The sequence below is a fragment of the Pseudomyrmex gracilis genome, unplaced genomic scaffold (assembly GCF_002006095.1).
Source record: "Pseudomyrmex gracilis isolate BER0280 unplaced genomic scaffold, ASM200609v1 scaffold_24, whole genome shotgun sequence".
Taxonomy (NCBI): Eukaryota; Metazoa; Arthropoda; class Insecta; order Hymenoptera; family Formicidae; genus Pseudomyrmex; species Pseudomyrmex gracilis.
Window position 1 is genome coordinate 1,022,006 of NW_018020608.1, and position 20,229 is coordinate 1,042,234.

General features: G+C 43.6%; 1 protein-coding gene across 2 annotated transcripts in view; it reads left to right on the top strand.

Annotated features, from left to right (window-relative positions):
• The window catches only part of LOC109852101 (prolyl 4-hydroxylase subunit alpha-2), an 88,036-nt gene that overhangs the window by 48,318 nt on the left and 19,489 nt on the right, over positions 1 to 20,229 (top strand). For both annotated transcript variants that reach the window (XM_020422939.1, XM_020422940.1), the window contains one exon: positions 18,375 to 18,575. In XM_020422939.1, the coding sequence (XP_020278528.1) occupies positions 18,382 to 18,575 (194 nt within the window). In that variant the 5' untranslated portion in view covers positions 18,375 to 18,381. The remainder of the gene's footprint in view (positions 1 to 18,374; positions 18,576 to 20,229) is intronic.

Consider the following 20,229-nt stretch of genomic DNA (forward strand, 5'->3'; position numbering starts at 1 on the left):
CTTGAAGTGTAAACTTGTTTAATAAACCATATCTTTCATTTTCGATTTTTAATTCACGTAGTCCGGGAACTTTCCGGACAAACTGTGTATATATCCACGTGTGTGGCGATAATGGTCGTTGTAAGCTGGTTCACTACGTATATGTAGACGTAGAATGCCGGCGGATCGTATATATCGGTTTTGTGTCAGTTCCAGCATGTCGACGCACGTAGACTTTCGGTCTACGATTCGGTCACAAAACGATAAATTTTTCCGTTTATACAACTGCGACCGCCGCCGTTTTCAACTTCCGACACGTAGTCAGATAAACCAACGCCGCATCGGCAAAAACAAAAAAAAAAAATCCGGAAAAGTCTCACGCCTTTTTTGTTTACATAAGTTTCATCAAACTTGTATTAATTGACAGTTTACCGGGTAACACGCGCAGCTGCGCATCTCTCTCTCTCTCTCTTTCTCTGTGTTTTGATTCGATTTTTCAAACTGTTTTTTTCTTATCCTTTTTATGTTCTTGAAAGAGAGAGAGAGAGAGGGGAGTACTTTGTAAAACTTAGATTAAAACGTGATCTCCGCTTATACTTTTACGTTGGAAAATATATTGAGACACGATTTTATGTTATTGCGATGCGTTTTGTGAGTGTTTTTGATATTATACGCACTCTGTTTTTTCCCCGGTTCTTCTCGGCGCGGCGCGTAAATTCAAGCAGATGTGGAAGAAATTATTTTCATCGCGCGGAAGTATTACATTACATTAGTGACAAATGACATCGTGCGCGGAGACCGCAAAATTGTTTTTTTTTTTTTGAAAATTTCGCGCTGCAAATTGATACTACGCGTTTTTCACGGTCGCTGCGCGTCGATAATATACCCATAGACGGCGTACGTAGTTTGCGCGTTTTATGCGTTTATTCGACATGCTGGAAATTCCGTAAATTAGAATTCGCGGACGAGCCAGCGCGCGAATTACGGCGCAAATACGCGGGATGTCGGAGGCTATCCCTCGGATAAAGCACGAACGGCGCGTCGGCGATTCGCGCGCGAGTCGGCAACCCCGGTTGCATTTACGCGCCGGATAAAAGCGCGCGCGGACTGTATATTTTTCATTATCTCTTGGGGTCTACCGGTCTTCTCGCTCTCTTGTTCTCCTGGTCTTCCTTTCTTTCTTTTTTTTTTTTCTTGCCGCCTCCCGCTTTTCTTTGAGTTATTGCAGCGGCACGATGCCGCTACCGCCGCAATATATCCACGTTAACGGACATTAAAATCCACAAACAAAGTGAACCGCGAGAGGGACGGACAGGGCGGGTTAATTTTATTTCCTGACAATGACTAGTCCGAAACTTTTTATCTCTCGACGCGGGCGAGACGCGCGCGGCTCTGCCTTCCTTCGCGTGCCAAAGTTGCCGCGGCGCGCGAAGATGGGAAAACCGGAAAGAGAGAGAGAGAGAGAGAGAGAGAGAGAGAAAGATAGAGAGGAAAACGAACACGGCGGTCATTGTGTCACGCTATTACACAGTCTCTTGTATTGCCGAACACCTTTGAACAACTTTCTGAAAAACTCCCACGTTGGAGTTATTTTGTGAAACAACTTGAGACGATACGCAGTTTGATTTGATGTATTTATTTATATTTTGTACGTATTGATTTTGATTGTGCGCAATGTGGAAGGTGCGTTTAAAAACGTTATCGTGTTTATTCGAGAGACACGCTCGGATGTGACGAGCGAAATGTATTTTGAGATTGAAAATATAAGAAATTGTTTTTTTTTTTTTTTTCACATACGAGAGAGAGATCTACATATTGTTTGAAACACAAAATATCAGAACACAAAATATTACAAAAGTTAGAAACAAGTAAAAGTCAGAAGCGACGGAAAATTATATTTTTCGACAAACTTTTTTTAAAACGAGTTCTTGTAAACTCCGATATCAATTCAAGGTTTTAACGTTTGCAAAATAATTTAAGTTGTGTAAACGACAACTTAAAACGTTGAAATGTTGCACAGCGGCGACACACTGTGTCCGACCGCTTCAAAATCAAGCAAAAGTTAGATTACGGTTTCCGCGTGATATCTCGACTTGATAACGGAAGCGTGGAGCATTTTGCGAGTCTGTCGAACCAGAACGATTTGATGGAAAAGTTGTTTACGCGAACTTAAAAGTCGCGAGACTCGTTGACGTGAACTTTTCTCTGCTTTTGACTCGTCTCTCGACGATTTTCCTTCTCTCTCTCTTTCTCGAGAAATAATTCACCATTTAAGTGTGTGTACAATAGTTTTATTTTTATTTCTCACTTGCAAAAACACTGTATTAACGTAACTCTCGACGTCAAACGAGACTTCAAACGGAGAACTTCATTTCTCAAGTTATTTTGAAATGACTGTCAATCGAGCGTATATATACGTCTTTGTCATAACACCCTCTGACAATTTATCACAACACCTTCTGACTTTAATAAACGTCCGCAAGTCGCAGCGTGAATCGAAAGGACGTCGTCGTCGTCGTCGTCGTCGTCGTCGTCGTCGTTGTCGTCGTCGTCGTAGCGCAAAACGCTTTCCATACAGCGCAATATTACGGCGTTCCGACTTGACAAAAAAGGAACCACCGCATGGTGGTATATTTCCGCGTGTATCTCTCACCGCCGGGATATCAGCGACGCAGAAGAAAGCGTCGCGTCTTTCGGTCGGTGAGCGTTCTTCTCCCTCGCGAAAAAAATCGCGCGAATTCTCGCCACGTACACCGCCTACGTGCGGAATCACCGCGCGTGCATCGTTCCGCCCTCGCGCGCGCTCGCGGTATTTTTCCTCCCCTTTTATTTCTCGGCTTTTTTTTCTCTTCTCTCGAGCGCAGCCTCGTCTCGGCCGAAAGACGACGCGCTTTCTCGCGAATTCGTCACACGTCACGCGTCGCCGAACGGCTGCTGCGGGCTTTTCAGGAATGCATTTGCGACACACGTCAAAGCGGCGAAAAGAAGACAGGAGGAAAAGGAGGAGGACGAAGGTGAGAAAGCGGAATGGAGACGGAGAGACAGACCGGAGCTGTCTGTCAGCGGGGAGGTTATACATCGCGATGTCGAAGCCGGGACGCGAATAGAGCCACTGAGTGTCGTAATATTCTTAAATTGTGTACCTGTCCGCGTCACGTAATACAGAATGTCCATATCCGCAGCGAGCGTGCTCGATAAAATCGCGCGGGAAGAAACTATCGGCGTGTTCGAGCTTCTCGCCGGGGTTTGATAACCCTTTTAAAGCGCGAATTTATTTCCGAACCTCTCGCTCAAAACGTGTTCTTTCTTTATCAAACGCTTTTACAAACATTTTTATTCCCCGCGCGGAAAAAACTTCTCTCTTTTCTCTACCCCCGCCCTGTGCTTTCTCTCTGTGAATTAAAAATACGAGCAAACGTTCGACAAACGAAGTTTAATGAAACGCTGAGATATTCAAGCGGATCTCGCGGGAAGACGTCTTGGAAGAAGTGTGAAAATTCGCGCTCGGGGATTGAATACATTCGCCTTTATACGTCGAAAATATGCTTCTTATGAAAAAACATTTGAGGGAGGGACGTGTATAAGATGGAAAAAAAAAAAAAAAAAAAGTAGAAACAAGGAGGCGAACGAAGTACAGCGGGCAGAATGCGAGTGGCGAAGTTAGCAGCGACATTTGAATGCGCTAGGAGAGAGAGAGATAGATAGATAGAGAGAGAGGACACAGAGTCGCGGGGACGGAAGAGACATAAGCAGTCATAGCGATGAATAATACATTTCTCCGGTGGCCGGGCGATACATTATGCCAAATTCTCACTTCCCTCCGCCTCGTGCCCCCTCCGCTCCCTTCTTTCCACCGTTCTCCGCGATGGTAATGTCGCTTTAAAGACCGGCAGAAATCATGCCGAGTTTTAAATGGCGCGCGAATTAAGTGGAAGAGGAACGGGAGGTAGGGAGAATGCGACGACGCGAATAAAAGATTCGCGTCCCGCAGAAAGCGTCGCAGATTGTAACCCGGGAGATTGTGCATTTTACAAGCTTTGATGGGAGATATTCGCCACGCGGCAAAGTGCGTGCTCCGCGCGTCGACAAATAATATTCGGGTCGAGATAATCGCTTGTCGTGCGCGTTGTGTTGTAGCCTCGAAGCCGCGTGTATATTCGATATATATCGGAGATGATTAAAATTACATAAAATTTACGGACGCGCGTTTAGAACAGGAGATTTGAGAAGAGTTTTTCGTTCACATTTTTGCAAAAAAAAAAAATAAAAAACTTTTTATATATATGTAACGTGAAATAACGATGGCGATTTTTGACATTACAAATGAATGGAGATGAATTGTCGGTCGCTTTTTGTATCGGCGAGTTTATAAATTCATTACGCGCGCGCGCATAAAACTCGATTTTACACAACACGAAGCAAAGAATGTTCTCACGTGAATAAAATATGGAGATATGCGCAAATATTTTTTATTTTATGTATACCGAACTGAAAGGTGTTTTGTGTTTTCGCGCACGTGTTTTTTAGGGATTTATTCGTGAATATTAGAACGAGACGACGCGCGAGTGTCTGTGTCGTTTATTTTGTTTGTGCGCGCGCGCGCGCACGACAAATTGTGTCAACTCTGAAATTTTCACAAGTTTTCTTTGATGATTAAAATTGAAGTTCCCTGAGCTCTCTCTCGTCGGAAACACACATGTCGTATATTGTATCTCATTATTTCGGAAAAGAACTGCCGGGCTCGATTTCTGGACGGTTTAACATCCGAAACGAGCGACTCTGTCTAAAAGAAAGACAAATTTACGTGACACGGAACGAAGTGGAAGTGTTCAAAATTTCTTATTTCCGCGCTATGTATCTTCGTGTCGCGTTAAGTTCGAAAGCAGTGACGACATACACAGTTTGTCATCGTGTCGCGAGGCGTTTGCATGTCGCGCGTGTTAATTCTGTTTGTCTAAGCTGCTTTGAGGGACGGTATGTTCGCGAGCGGCAATAATTCTCTCGCGCTTTTTCGCCTCTCCATCCTCCGATGCATTTCCACGTCGTCGAACGCTTTTATCATTCCCCGTCTGTCGTCGGTCGGTCGGGGGGAGGGAAAGCGACAGGTAAAGGCGCGAAAAACCTGTGGAAATAAGAGGAAAGTCGAGGCGAGAGGGTTCGTAAACCGGAAACGAACGCTTCCTCACGGAGGCGATTACGGGAGTACCCGACGACCGAAGCCGGCAGAACCGTGCGACGCGTTTAAAGCTTTTCGCCAACGGCTTTTATATTTTCCCTCATTTCGCTTCGATATTTTTCCTTCAGCTCTCGCGGTTGTGTTTGTGCTCCTCTCGTTTCTTCTGCCGATTTCTTCTCGTCGATTTTCGCGCGACTTCGCGACCGCACCTGACACCAATCAGTCCGATGTGGCATCAACCAAAAACAGAGTACAGACGCAATCAGCGAATCCATCGCTGATACGCTACACGCGTGACTTGGTCCAAAATCGCATATCCAGCAATTTTACGTAGCGTCAAATTGGCCGGAAAACGGACTCACGCACAGCGCGCGTTCCCTTTGCAAGGGAAACATATATTTGCTTTTCGCAAGTCCGCGCAATTGGCATCCCTCTTGAGCGCGTATACACGATATATCAGTTCCTCGATTAATCGAATTCTTTGGGGGCGGTCGGTCTTTATATAGGAAATACTTTATGAGGAAAAAATTATGCGGTAAACGCGCGCGTATGAAAGTAGTTTGGAAATTTAATAAGCCGCGTTGAAGGCATTCCGAAGTGCGTCGGAATTCCTTAGGGTTAATATACTCTTCTCCCCTCTCTCTTTTCTTTTCTTTCTGAGTTGAAAAAATTCTGAGAAGATTCTAAAAAATAACTTCACAATTTTGAAGCCTCTTACTCGTCTCCGCGCTGTTGCTTCTACCTAAACTCCTCGCGAAAAAAAAATAAAAAATAAAAAACAGTAGAATGTCCAAAAATAATCCTCCGTCGTGTAGACTCCCGGCTTATGGTGTATAAACTCTCGAGTAAGCTACTTTTCTCCCGCGTCCAACATCCGCCGCAGCCTATGTCTCTCTCACAGCCTTCGTCAAAATATTTCGTGTACTCTTCAAATTTATTACGAAACGTATTTCATTTTTTCTTCTCTAACGCGTTTCTAATTAATTTACAATTTCTTTTACATACGTATATAGCGCGACAAATTAATAAAAGTTACTTAACGAAAAAGTGTGATTAAAAAAAGAAAAACAATTTAAATAAATTTCACAAAGGAATATCGAGATCCAAACCAAGTATCCAATATATATATATGTATAGACTCTCGAATTAGATTGAATTGGATAGATATACATTTGTTAGATAGATTTAAAAAAAACAATAGCCATTTATATAATTATTTTAAAAAAGGATTTAAATTTTACTAGTAAACTTCGCTGTTGTTTTCGATTTAAGAGTGCGGTCAGTCGTGATATTTCGAAGTTTATACGAGGTCGCGCTCGGGTCGACATCGTTTGGCATCGGGACGGTGAATATTACAAGAATCCTCTACATTATGCAGCTGGCTCGCGCGACGCTGGCTGGCTTGTTTTTGGTCGGAGGAAGGCGCGCATATCTGCCACTCGCCGGGGTGACATACACTCTGAACCTTCCGGTTGCGCATTTAGCCGTTACACGTTCGCCAGCAAACGATAATTATGGCCGCATGTCGTGCATCGGTGATTTCGCGTCGTCTCGTGCGCTACAAATCGCGAGATTAGCATTTCTCTCTCTCTCTCGGTTCACGCCGAATCGGGGACGTTTCCGATTTTCGCGCCGACGGGTTCGCTATTTCGCCGTCGCCGCGCCGCTGACGATGACGATGATGGTTTTGCAATTTCAGCACCGGTTGAATCGACCGCGAATCGGCGACCGCAACGACGACGGCCCCCCACCCGGGAGGGAGCCCGCTTTATCGCGACATAATGACGGTTCTGAATAAGTTCGCCGTCGCGTGCCTGCACGGCGCATTTAACTCAAATCTATCGCGCTCCGCATAATTTCGATCCGCAGAATCCGCTTCGATGAACTTACATGTGGATTGAAAAACAATCACGCCACGTTCCCTCTGCCGCTCTGTATCGGTTTCTAATTGATTTGTCGATAAATCGTCGAATTATTCGCAATGCTGCTTCTAGTTTTTTCTTTTTTTTTTTTTTCATCAACAAACCGCAGAAACAAAAAGTGCAAAACCAACGTAAATTAACTCGTGTGTGTGTGTGTGTGATAAAATTCTATTTTTTCGATATCGGATAACACAATGCACTCTCAACCGGTGCGGAAATATTCCTCGAGAAGGTCGTCACCGCGGCTGTAATAAAATGCCGGGAAAACGGCATAATGCCGTCACTATTAGCGTCATTCCTATTTCCCGGGAGTCGGAGGTCGTGAAATGCATAAGCATCTCGTGAATTGAATTTACATAGAGCGCGGCGCGCCACAACTCCACGCGCGCGCGTGCGCACACACGTTCGTTCCAGCGGCCAATCGTAAAAATGCAAAAGACTCGCCGAAAAGTGGATGTTAATTAATGTCGGGCGGAATCCGGAAATGAAACGACGAGAAAAAGAAACACAGGGCGCACAATGCGCGAGAAAAAGAGCGCATGGCGCTTGCTCTCGGCGCGCGTTTTCTCTCGGTTTCACATTTATATTAAAAGTTTTGCACGTTAAATCAACGCTGTATACGCGGAGTTATTCCCGTGATAAACGTAGGTATATAATATAGAGACAGCTTGGTGTCTCTCTCTCTCTCTCTCTCTCCACGATGCACTACATTACGCGGCATACGCATAATACGTGAGACCAGGTCGGTGACAAATGGGCGGCGGCGGAGCATAATGGTACAAAGGAAGGACATAATAAACCAGCGGCCGGAGAAACCCGGGGAAGTGCGCGTTTATAAACGACGCCTCGAGCTGTAGCGGCGCATCGCTGGCAAATCCCGCTACCACGCTGCTAGGATCATCATCTGATTATTTTGCCGGTCGCAACTCGATGACGCGCGCGCATCTCGTCGACTCGCATTAGTCGACCGCGAACAGCTGATTAAATCGGTCTCTTCGCTAGTCCGATCCTTGGCCTGGAGGATTCAATGGTGAAATGCATTAATGCCGCGCATACATATCGAGTTCGCGTTTCACCCAACGGAATTATTGAAACATTTGCCTTAATTGTTACCCGTCGAATCGGTCATTTTGCCTAGTAGAAGGACTATACGTTTTACCATATCCGATTTCATCAATAAACCGTTTATTGAATTTCGGTACGTCAATCGGAGGGAGAGAGAAAGAGAGAGAGAGAGAGCAACGCGATGCATTAGTGGGTTAAATGCAATAATAAACTGCGCCCGCGCATGCGGCGCGTGCTCGAGCGAGCATTCAACAGAATGACGTGGAACTTGCAATTCTCGGGCTTTGTTTGTTCATTTATTTGCTTATTTATTTAAACGTGTATGTGAGCAATGTGCCCTGCCGTCGCCGCGCGCGCTCTACGAATTACGAACGGCGCGGTTTTGCGTCGCGGTGAGAAAGACAGAAAGAGAGAGAGAGAGAGAGAACGACGAGGGGTTGCACAGGTGCAACCGCGAATATGCAGCTCGTGCTTGTAATCTAAAATTCATTTTCCGAATGAATCCGGAATGAAGCCGATGCATCGAGCATTTCCGCCGGGCGGAAGTCTGTTACGCACGCTGTGAAATTTCGCGGAGAGAACAGCGCGACGCGCGCGCGCGCACGTTCGTAGCGCACACCTTGTGCAGGATTCACGCACTGTTTCAAATCTCGCGAATTACGCAAGAGCGAGCGCTTTTATAGTCCCGCATAGATTTGCGAGAGTGAAAATATTGTAGTAAATTTGCATGTTGCGTGATTAAAGTACATTTAATTACGTAATGTATCAGCAAGACACGGAGAGAAAAGCGATAAAAAAAAAATAAATAAATAAATAAAAAACAAGCGCGCGTGTTTTATTCAACGCTTGTAATTTTTTTTCGTGATCACTAATAAATTCGGTGAGTGGTGCACATTTTTTTCATAAAAAAAAAACTGTCGCGAATTATAGCTTAATTTTATAATCTTGTTATTTGCTTCCGCATTGCGCAGATAAAATTTACGTATATTAATATTAGTTTTAAAATTATGCGTTATGTTGTTGATTGCACAAAACGCGCGCGCGCGCGCGCGATATTTTTTTATCTTGCCGGAGCGCGCAATGTTTATGTACAATTGTTATTCTTGTTGTTGCTTTATTTACACACATTATCAAGAGGCACGGGTAATACCTCGCGCCAAGTTCACGCGCAACGAAGTCGCGAAAGAAAGTCACGTGACTGAAGTCACGTGAGATTTCACTTTTTTCTCTCTCTGTTTTTCGAGTTTGATTTTCATTCGTTATTTCTGACATCTCTCGTATTTGTGATTGTTCCGACAATGCGGAACGTGTGTGCGCGATATATTTTATTTGATATATTTTTGCGTTATACTGATGACAACGTTCTGAAAAGTAATTTGATTTTAAATCTCCCTCGTTTCTGTTCCGTTTTGTGTTGACGATCCTTTTACGTGATTTAATTGAAAAGTGGAGACGCGAAAACCCCTGGGTGTGCGAGAAAGGTGACACTCATTCGGCGCACATCCTCTTTAATTTAAAGAGTGCAGGACATAAGAGCACAGAGTAACGGGGAAGGAAAAGGTGCTTTTATTCGACGGAATAAAAGCATGCAACAAAACACCGCGAAAACAGATGAAATCAATTACTTTTATACGAAGTACGTTAAAGTACACGTCTTTGCGTGCGCGCGCGCGTTCTCTGTAATTTAAAGAAGCGAAAAGAGCACGACGTGGCACATGACAAAAAAGAGGAAAACCGAGAAAATATCGCAGAAACAATGGCGGCCAATTACAATTTTCTCTCGGATCATTTTACACTTGTGAATTATTCAGTTTCCGTTCGGATATCAAACTCGCACAACGTAATCTTACGCTTGGTTTTGTTTTTCGATGTTTTTGTTCAGACGTCATAATTTCTTTGCGATGTAAAATTGTAAATAATGAACGTTGTTGCGCAATTTATTTCATAAAGCTTCGGGGAGAATCGTGTATATACGAGATATCCTGTAACAATCGTATCTCGCGAGGAAGGTTATACCGAGTCGAAAATTCTTTTCTCAATTTGCGAGATTCGTAATCATTAACGAGTTGTTAATTAATTAATCAAGATCCGCGCGAACGAGCGTGCAAAAGACAGCGTTTCGCCTGCTAATGGTTGCCGTGCAACATCGATGGAAAAAGTTGATACAAACAGCACGTAATGTACATATCGTATAAAAATATATGTAAGAGAAAATGTGCAAAAGAAAAAAATAAAATTTAACACACACACACACACACACACACACACACACACACACACACACACACACTGTCTTCGAGGCTTCGTGTGATATTTGTTACGAATATCTTCGAATACGTCGGACCGACTGTTGTCGCAAATTGTGTCTCGTCGGAGACGCGTCTTTTCAAACTTCGACACGTCTTTTCGAACTTCCCTTTTTTCGTGGCGCGCGAAGGACCGGCTCTACGTCGAGAGCGCTTGACAAACAACCGAAACAAAAAACAAAAAAAAAAAAAAAAGACAGTTTCAAAACAAGTGTCGAACGATAAAGAGAGAAACAACAACTGCGCGGAAAGTCAGCAACGTCCGTCGATATTTACATACACATACAGGCATTTACAATATAAACCGACCGCTGTCTCAAAGAGATAAACATTGACGCGAGTTTAACGGAATTATTTATCCGCTTTTCGAATCGATTAGATCCACACCTATATATCAGGTCTTCACATTCCTACACACGTGTATATATAGCACGTATGTACATTGTCTGTGTGTATATATACTTTATGGAGTTTAATAGAAGAAAGAAAATTGAGTCGCGCGAACTTCGCTTCTCGACAAACTGTGAACTTTGTCATCGCGCTCTGAGCGTAACCTACAGAAATTAAATAGAAAATTAGAATCTGCAGTGTGCGTCGAGTCGAATCTTATGAGAAGAAGAACTTTAATTCGACCGTGGCGAGAGTTGTTCTGGTCGCGCAAAAGTCATCTCTCGGGAAAAAGAGATATTAGGAAATTTCCGCTGACACATCACTTCGCTCAGCGCATCAAGAGCCGGTACAATATTGATAACATTAGAGTCGCGCGATAAAAGTTACCTCAGAGAGAAACACGCGTAATTACTTCGAGGTTACTTTTATAATATTTTTTTATTTTCTTTTTTACTTTCTTTATCTTCGAGATGTCGTCGAGACATCGAATGAAAACTTGGAAAGCGAAATGACACGAAGAAAAATGGATATTTCGCGAAAGATTTTTAGTCGGCAGTTTCTTCCCCGCGGTTTTTCTCAAGTTCACAAGTTGAAGAAGCAGAGCCGAGCCATTAACTTTGCGATGCGCATTACAACGCGGACAGACAGCGAACCGCGGATGTTGAAGAAAGAGAGTGGGATACACTGTGATTCGATCGTCGTCACATCTGATTTTCAATGCTCGTAACATTTACGTATAGACGGGAAAAAGGGGAAGGAAATATGTTGGAAGATCTCTCGTCGTAGAAATGCGGAACACGCGAGAGAAACGACACGCGTAGCTGCGCGAGTGGCGATAAAAATCCGAGAACGAGAACCTCGCCGCGAAATAAAATGGGGAAACGGTTGCCGGAGCGTTCGATAAGCCCATCCCCGGTGGACGTTCCGGCATTTTGCCGCGGGTCGGACAGCCTCACGGATGTCGATAGAAAACCTCCGAGAAGGAGAGAAAAAAAAGCCTGGAAACTGATCTCCACGTCCCTCTTCTCTCTCTCTCTCTTGTACGACTGTGTGTATTTGTGTATGTGTGTGCGCGCATACCCATCCGGGTCTTTTCCTCTCCGGAGAAACAAACGTTGAAAGCTCACGGGAAGGAGACGAAGGGACACACACAACGCGGAAACCGCAGTCCATCGACTGTATTGTCTTGCTCCTTTTATGCGCACTTTTCCATCCGTTCCATTCGTTATTTCAATATACTCTCTCTTGCTCATCCTCTCGTCATCCGAGTAAAATTAAATCCTGCAAATGAAATATACTCTTTCTCTACAGGGGACGCGTGTGCGCTGTCTGTATGTATAAATTATTTGGAATAATTTATACATTTTTTCAATTATAAATTTATATTTCATACATATGAGCTTTTAATGTACGAATAAAAATTTAGAGATCAAGACGCGTTTGAATCGAACAAATTGAATTTTGCACGGTTAATTGAAGTTGACAAGAATATTATATTTTACTCGATAATTTTATATTCCATTCGTTGTGTATATTTTAATTTTTAATAATTCGTAAAATTTTCGCTTGACTTCGGTAATTCTTGATTTATATTTTCACATTTTTTTATCCGTCAGTTTGTTACTAAGCTGTACGCATTTTTTAATTTAATCGGAATGACACGCTTCGATTACCTTCTTCGTGTCAGATTGGATTCATCGGAGGTCTTTTCCCGATATTAAACGATCCCACTTTGTAACGTCGATGTAACGAGAAATTGAAAAACAAAAAAACACAGAAAAAAATTTTCACGCGGAAATATCTGACAGCGGGTTTCGAACCAAACACGATAGGAAAACCGGGTGGGTGGCTGCGAATAATTCATCGTCTACTAGTTCGCAGCTCGTGTAAACAGCCAGTTTACATTCGCGAGCGACAGCTACGCACTGTACACGAAAAAGACAGGTCGAGCGATTGCACCGTGCAACTTTCGCAGATATATCTCGGTGATGTCAACGCCGTTCGACAGCGGAGCAATTGTATTTGTGAAAAAAAAATAAAAATCTTTGTACTTGGCATTTTTGCGAATAAACTCCCGGATGATTTACGAAACGGTTTTGAAAAAAACCCGGATGGCTAATTTATTCTTGACAATAATGCGGATAATTAAAACGAGATAAAAATGTTAATCTTACGAAAATCTAATTAAATAATTTTTACGTTTGTACAAAAATAAAATTTTAATGTAAGTAGCTGAAAAAAAAAACTGTATCACGATATTCTACGTGGATGTTAAAAGTAGCGAGGTTTGGAACTTGATCTAAGATTTTTACGGAGTCGTGTTTGACGTTCGTGTGACGCTTGTCGCACTTTCCTACTTCTCGGGAAAATCAACCCTTCCCTCTCTCTAGGCCGAAACTTACTAACGAAATATTCTGTGATACGTCGCCCGCGCCACCCGGAACGTCTATACATACACAATATCGCTCTCCAAGAAGTTTAAGTTTAATTACCGAGGGATATGCGCCGCGCGCCAAGTTCGCCTCTCATCTTACAAGCGCGGCACTTACAAGTGACCGCGCGACGCATCGAGGCGCAATGGCTTCGAGTTTCGAAATTTCACGGAATATACATTAGTTCGACTATCAAGAACTCGGTAACTCGAGAGATCTTGTTCGACCTATGGTGAAAGGCAGTTGTCGAGAGAGGACTCGATAAATCGACTCGAGCGATTAAAAAACTGTGTAACGATAAAAAAACTCTAAAGAAAAAAAATTTTTTTATTTAATCTTGTTTGATAATTATTTATACTCGGCGTATGTATAAGTTACAAACTTTAAGTGTGTTCAAAGAAACTTTGTCTCCCTCCGAGAAAAAAACAAACTTGAATTATTTAACAATTTCATAAAGTTTTCTTGCAGTTGTAAGTAACGCGAGAAAGACCATAAATGTTATTATTATTATTGTTGTTGTTATTATCCACACCGTGTGTTCCCGACTTATTTGTCCAATTCAGCTGTGACGAGTAGATTCAATGAGGTATAGAATCGATGAACTTTAGTCGAAGGGAATTTCTCGTTAGAATTCCGAGCCGTGAGAATCCTGACGGGACCAGAATAATAAGAGCCCTACGATATTAAATTAATTTGATTTGGTGTGTACAGAATGATGGATATGGGAGAAATTTTCGGCGGACATAACTTCGTGATCGAGACGTCGATCGCAAACTATTTATTTCGCGGCGCGCGGCCCGTCATTTTGTAAATAATGAATTGTTTCAATAACTGTCTTGTAAAATTGTTTGTTTTTCTCGGACATTACGCGTTTATATGTATATGTATATATGTATATGTACGTTTGTGTGCAGATGTATAATGAGAAGTTCTAAGAAATTTATATAATAACCAACTGTGGAGATCTGCTTTGATATTAATTGAAGATGACGCTTGATCGCTTCTGTTAATGACTCTCTCGGAAAGTTTCGCGTACTATAAACGCGGATCGATACTAACGAGAAGCAATTTCCATCGAAATAATTCGAGGGGATAGAAAGCGCGCCGCTTCGTTCGCGCGGGGGTGTGAGAATAAAAAAAAAAATAGAAAGGGGGCGAGAAAGTCGATGGTACAGAGGCGCGAGAGCGGCAGGATCGGGCGAGGAGAAGAGAGGCGAGTCCTTCGAAAAAGAAACGAGAGAGCGAACGCAATGGAAAAGTCGCAAGGTCGCGCCCGGGGTATATAACGAGTTCGAACGAGCGGAATCGGATGACATCCCGGACCGGGATATAGACAAAGGCGGGAAACGGAGAAAACTAAAAGGGACAGCAACGGGGAGGGGAGGGGGGGAAAGAGGTGGAGAGAAGCGAGACGGCGCGATCATCCGTCCGGAATTAAATTGGCCGCGGGCGAAATGCTCGCGAGGCCGTGAAATTACCATTTTGAAGCTGCAACGCGCTCTCAAAGCCATCGTCTTTTTGCTCGCGCGCTCTTCTTATATTAGCGATATTCACGCTCGCGTGAAAAAAAGAGCCGATAAGACAAACACACGCAACCGTCAATCAAATCGCGTTGATGTCGCGATAATCCCGGCTTACAGAAGCTCCCGCGAATTTTTCCGCGAGAGCAATCGAGAAGAATCCGTCGTGAAATTGCGAATTTCTTCGTCACACGCTGCCGCCTGCTTCTATCTCTTCCTTTCACTCCCCCCCCCTCCCCTGCGTCATTGTAATGACACGCGCGTGGTGACGTTCCGCGTTCCGAACAATCGCTGATTAATATCCCAACTAAACGGCGCACGTTGTCGATGAATAATGCGCGTTAACGCGCACGTGCATCCGATGAACAAGAGATGAACAAAGAGAGACGACACGCTGGCAAATTGTATCACGCGCGCGTTGTGCGGGACGCCCCGGAGTTGGTTAATTGCTAATTAGCGCGAAATCCTCGCGGGTTCGGGTTGCGGATAGCGGAAGTGGAAGTAATTTTTGCGAATTCGCGCCGCTCGGGGCGGAAATTCGGCCGCGCTTCTAGTAATCTCGCCGAAGGATCGGCATTAATTAAGCAGCTCTCTCTCTCTCTCTCTCTCTCTCTCATGAAAGAAAAAAGCTTTCTCGTAAAACGAGGCACCGAGCGTAGGTCCGAGAGACCGAGAGACTTAAGTTTTAAAAGGGAGTGGAACGAAAGTAGGAAAAAAAGCTGGCGGGCGAGAGAGAGAAAGAGAGAGAGAAAGAAAGAAAAAGAGGAAAAACCACGTCGCTGCCTGTGACACGTTGTCGCGGCGTCTTTTATATTTAGTAATATGCGAGAAATGCATGTAGACGTTTGCGAAAAATCTCACGATATAAAATTATTCCCTCTGTTTATTCGTCGATCTCGATGAATAGCTTCTCCGCGGAAAGCTATAATCTTTTACGACGCGTATATAAGGGAGCCGTTATTGCGGCGTAATAAAAGAATTATTTACTTCCTATCCGGCAGTTTATCCGCTATAATATGATAAAACGCAATGCGGATTGTTGCGTGTGTGCGTGTGTGTTGTCGCAGATGCGCGGCAACAATGACGAGCAAAGATTTGTAATACTTTCAGTTTCCGCGGAAACACAAACGGCGGTATCGCCGGGTGAATGTTTCCGCGGCAAATTCACTTTTATTACTTAATTAATTCCGACATTTTTTTCGAAATCATTTTCTCGTTTCTCATTTTACATCTCAGTTATTTAGAAGAGCGACACAAATTACATTTAATATTTTTCCGCGTTTCTTCGTAATTTTAATTTTTCACTAGCGTGTGAAAAAGTGGAAAACCTCAAAATGAAGCTTGCTCTAAGCGCGCTTTAATCTGAGGACCGCCGCAAAGAGCGTTATACCGAGGATCTGACAAAAAAGCGTGGGATAAAACCGAGAAGAATAATAAGAGAAAAAGAGCACGGGTTAAGTTACTCTCTAAAAGTAAGTTGATAAAACGTTAAGAAAAAGAAAAGATCGGGAAATGATCGCGCGATGAAAATCCGTAAGGAGGAGGAGATTTCTCGTTCGCGCTCGAAAAGTGGCGTCTTTGTCGTCACCGAGTGTATGCTGCAACAAACGCGCGTGCCTTTTGTCGGCGGGGAGAGAGTACACGTGACCAACGCGGTCACGTTGAATTCACCTCAAAGGTGGTTTCAAGCTCGATTACCGGCGGGGAAGAAATGAGAGAGGGGTACGGAGAGGGGAGACGAGCCAATTTACGGTACGCGTAATTAGGGTCGTTGTCGGAAGGCGCAGAAAAGAGGAATGAACGAAAAAAGCCGGCGGCGGAAAAATAGCGAGGATCGCTGTCACTTCGTTGCCACTACGTTTTTCTCACCTGTTTCTCGCGGAAAGAAGAAGAGTTATTATGCGTCGCAAAAGTTGTATATATGTATTTATGTATGTATGTATTTATGTACGTTTCTTTGCTCCGACCTTAAAAAGCCGCACGGCTTTATACGTTCAATGCGAGGATTACATTATAACGGCGGCATGTTTGCAGCAGTTAATTATTGCGCGTACCGTAATTATATAATATAAACAATTAATTGTAATTAAACATTTCATTATTGTGGTTATTAATTTATCTGATGAATCTCTCTTATTCGATTACTGAAATTGGTGCCCGTGGTGTGGTATATTAATTTAAACTGATAATATTGGTTGTGAACATTTTTATATTTTTACAACACCTACGCGATAATAAAGAAAAAAAAAAAAAAAAACCTGCTGACAAATATCTTTTTTTCGTCGAGGCTCTCCTCGGTTTCTCTGTAACGATCGACGTCGTCTGTAACGTCTCGCGCGAGATACTCCGCATAAATTGTTCCGGAATCATTTATTATACGCTCTCTCGGGACAGAAGGACGCTATCATCGACGGCTTAAAGCTCGACGTGTAACGTTTATGAATGTTTCCCGAGTGGTCTCTCAGACCTCTCTTTAAAGCGCCCGTAATCTGTTCGCGCGCTATGAATGAGCATCGACTGTCGCGACACACCGAGTTATTCGAGTATTGACACGGCTCGCTCTCTCAATCCTCTCGTCACGAGAGGACGGCTCTTGAGCGCGGCCGCAGAGTGGAACGGTGGAAGCTGTGAGCGCGCGCCTGGCGCGCGGAAACGCGGCGACGAGGGGTTGGGACGGAGGGTGTAGGCCGCCCATCCTTGTGGCTGGCTTAAGAGGGACGGCGCGAATGGAAAAGGTGGGAAAAGTTTACGGAATCCGTTCGCCCCGCGGCGTGACGGGATAAATCGTCTATTCGACAAGTGTAAGTTGTACGATCAAGCGCAAACTTCAATCCCGACGAATGGTCGCACAACTTTTCGCAACACAAACACCGACCGCGCGCAAATCCACACGGGCGCGCGCATCGGATAGCGACACATTATCATCCCCGGGCGCGCGCGGCTTTCGAACGGAAGGGGAGAGAGAGAGTTTTGCTTTTCGTGAGAGAATTTCGGGGGATCGTCCGATACGCGCGCTTTTCCTTCCCCCGGTCTCGCGTCGCTCTTTTGCGGAGAACACAATGGGATCCCGCGAGATGGGATCAGTGTGTTCTGGCGCAACTCAGTTTAGTTACATCTAGTGCTTTTGAAACGAAACTTTTAGCGAGAACGAACACGCGCGATTAAACTGGAGACAATATATTATTCAAATTGTTATGATTGTTTGAATAATGCATTGCGCGTAGACAATGGAGCTGAGATTTTTATGTTCAATTTTAATCCGTGCAAAAGATAATAAAAAAAAAAAAAAACTGGCGCAAATTAATGTAATTGCGTACATTCATATTTTACGAAGCTTGTCGAAAGTAAAACAATATAATTTTGTATTTTAGTTTTTAATTTAGCAGTAGTTTGTCTTTTTTATTCTCACGCTGTTGCGTTTTTTCATTAATTGATAATTTATATGTACATATTTATAATCGTTTGAGATAAAAATAAATTTTCCCGTTTTCCGAGACGGGAAGAGGTCGTAAAACGACCTAAAAAAACTCTAAACCAGTTGCGTTAAATACCTCAATCAGTTTGGACTGCATTTGGTTTTGCAGCAAGAAGATGAGAGGGTCGACGACTCTGTTGATCACTGCCGTCGCGATGATTCTGCTGTCGCTGACGGCACGCGACGTCGCGGCGGAGCTGTACACAGCTCTGGCTGACATGGAGGAATTGCTGGAAACGGAAGCGGTGCTGATTGACACGCTGAACGGGTACATTACGGCGCAGGAGCAACGATTGGCGACTCTGAGAAGGTAAGCGCGCACGAAATCCGAGGGAAAGAGGAGGAGATGCGCAAAGCACACAAATCACCGACGTGACGCAACTGAGCCGGAACGTCGCGCGTGCTCCGAGTCAATTATCTTCATGCTCTAATGAGATCCTTCGCGGAGTGCGGTTCTCTCCTATCTTAGCGCTAATTAAAATATCGCGCGCGTGACGCGCGTCACGTAATCGCGGGAGAGACGATTTCCGACGGGACGCACGCACGTCCCATCGATTTTCGAATTTCATTCAATGTCGCGCCACAAAGCACCTTTTCTCCTGGAACCTTTTTCGGGTTTTTCAATATATTTGCTTGTGTCTTATATAACTTCTGCGCTGGAGAAATCGTTGTTTTCGAATTGTTTTTCTGTGGATACGGGAGATTGCGATTCCGTGTTGCTGTTGATGGTCGTTGATTTTTTTTTTTATCACAGTTTGTTTTCAGTATTTCGCCAGGCGTGCGCACATCAAATATTTTGAATCATTCTCGGAGAAATAAATAATTCTCGCGTGTTGTCGAATCCTTACGAAAAAAATCCTTCGGTTTATTTTTCTTTTCATCGACGCGCTTATCAACTACAAAATAATTTGCAGATTTTTATGGTTACTTGGATATCGCCCATTGATTTTTTTATAGTATTTTTAATTGACTTTTGTACTGTATTATTGTTCGACATACAATTCGGAAATTGTTATTATCCAGTTACGTGATACTCCGGCGCGGCGTTCATTAAACGCCGCGGCCCGATAACGGAAAAATGACACTCGCCGGTGTAAAAATCGAATCGCGGCGACATCAATGTCGGAGTCGGGGAAAAGCGGTGGATCGTATCGAGGCACTTACCGGCGTGACAATTTCCTCTCGTTCCATTTCCCTCAAAAGCGCCATTAAAGCAAACGGTGATTAAGAAAGGCGGGGGAATTTTACGAGAAGCCTCGCGAAACGGTTTTTCCTCTCTCTCTCTCTCCATCTATCTCTCTCTCTTCTCTTCCCGACCGATTGTCTTCCTCTTTTTCTTTATCTTCCCGTGGGTGCGATTTGGCATGCCGCCTGATTCGATACCGATACTATTATCTCTGTGGACTGGAGGAAAGAAATGGGGCGAAAGGAAACAAGAAAAGAATGAATACATTAAGACCAGATTCCGATCTCACTGAAATCGGTAACACCTGTGCCAAAGAAGAGGATAATCGTAAAATCGAATCCTAATTTCTAGCAGAAGTGACCAGATCTATTTAACGTAAATTCCGCATTTTGAGAAGCAGATAACTCTGGTTCTCGAAGAAGTCGAATGGTCTTTCTCTTCATATCGCTCTAATTTGGAAAACGCACGAATTTAACAACTCGGGAAATTAAATCTACAAGATACAATTATCGAAAACACATACAGTAATTTCGCATATAAACAATTTGTATTGTTGTCTAAACCGAATGACAACAAAACATACAAAGCGTTATTTTACGTTATCTCAAGTTGAAACATAATCTCCCAAACTCGTTCAAAGTGTTTTCTAAAATTTGTAATTATTTTTTTTAAATTTCTATAATTATTCGGACTTGCATCTTTTTGCGTCTAAACTGGACGGAACAGCGCGGACACCCGCTTCGAATTAACCGCGGCGCGTTTATAATCCAAAGGACAG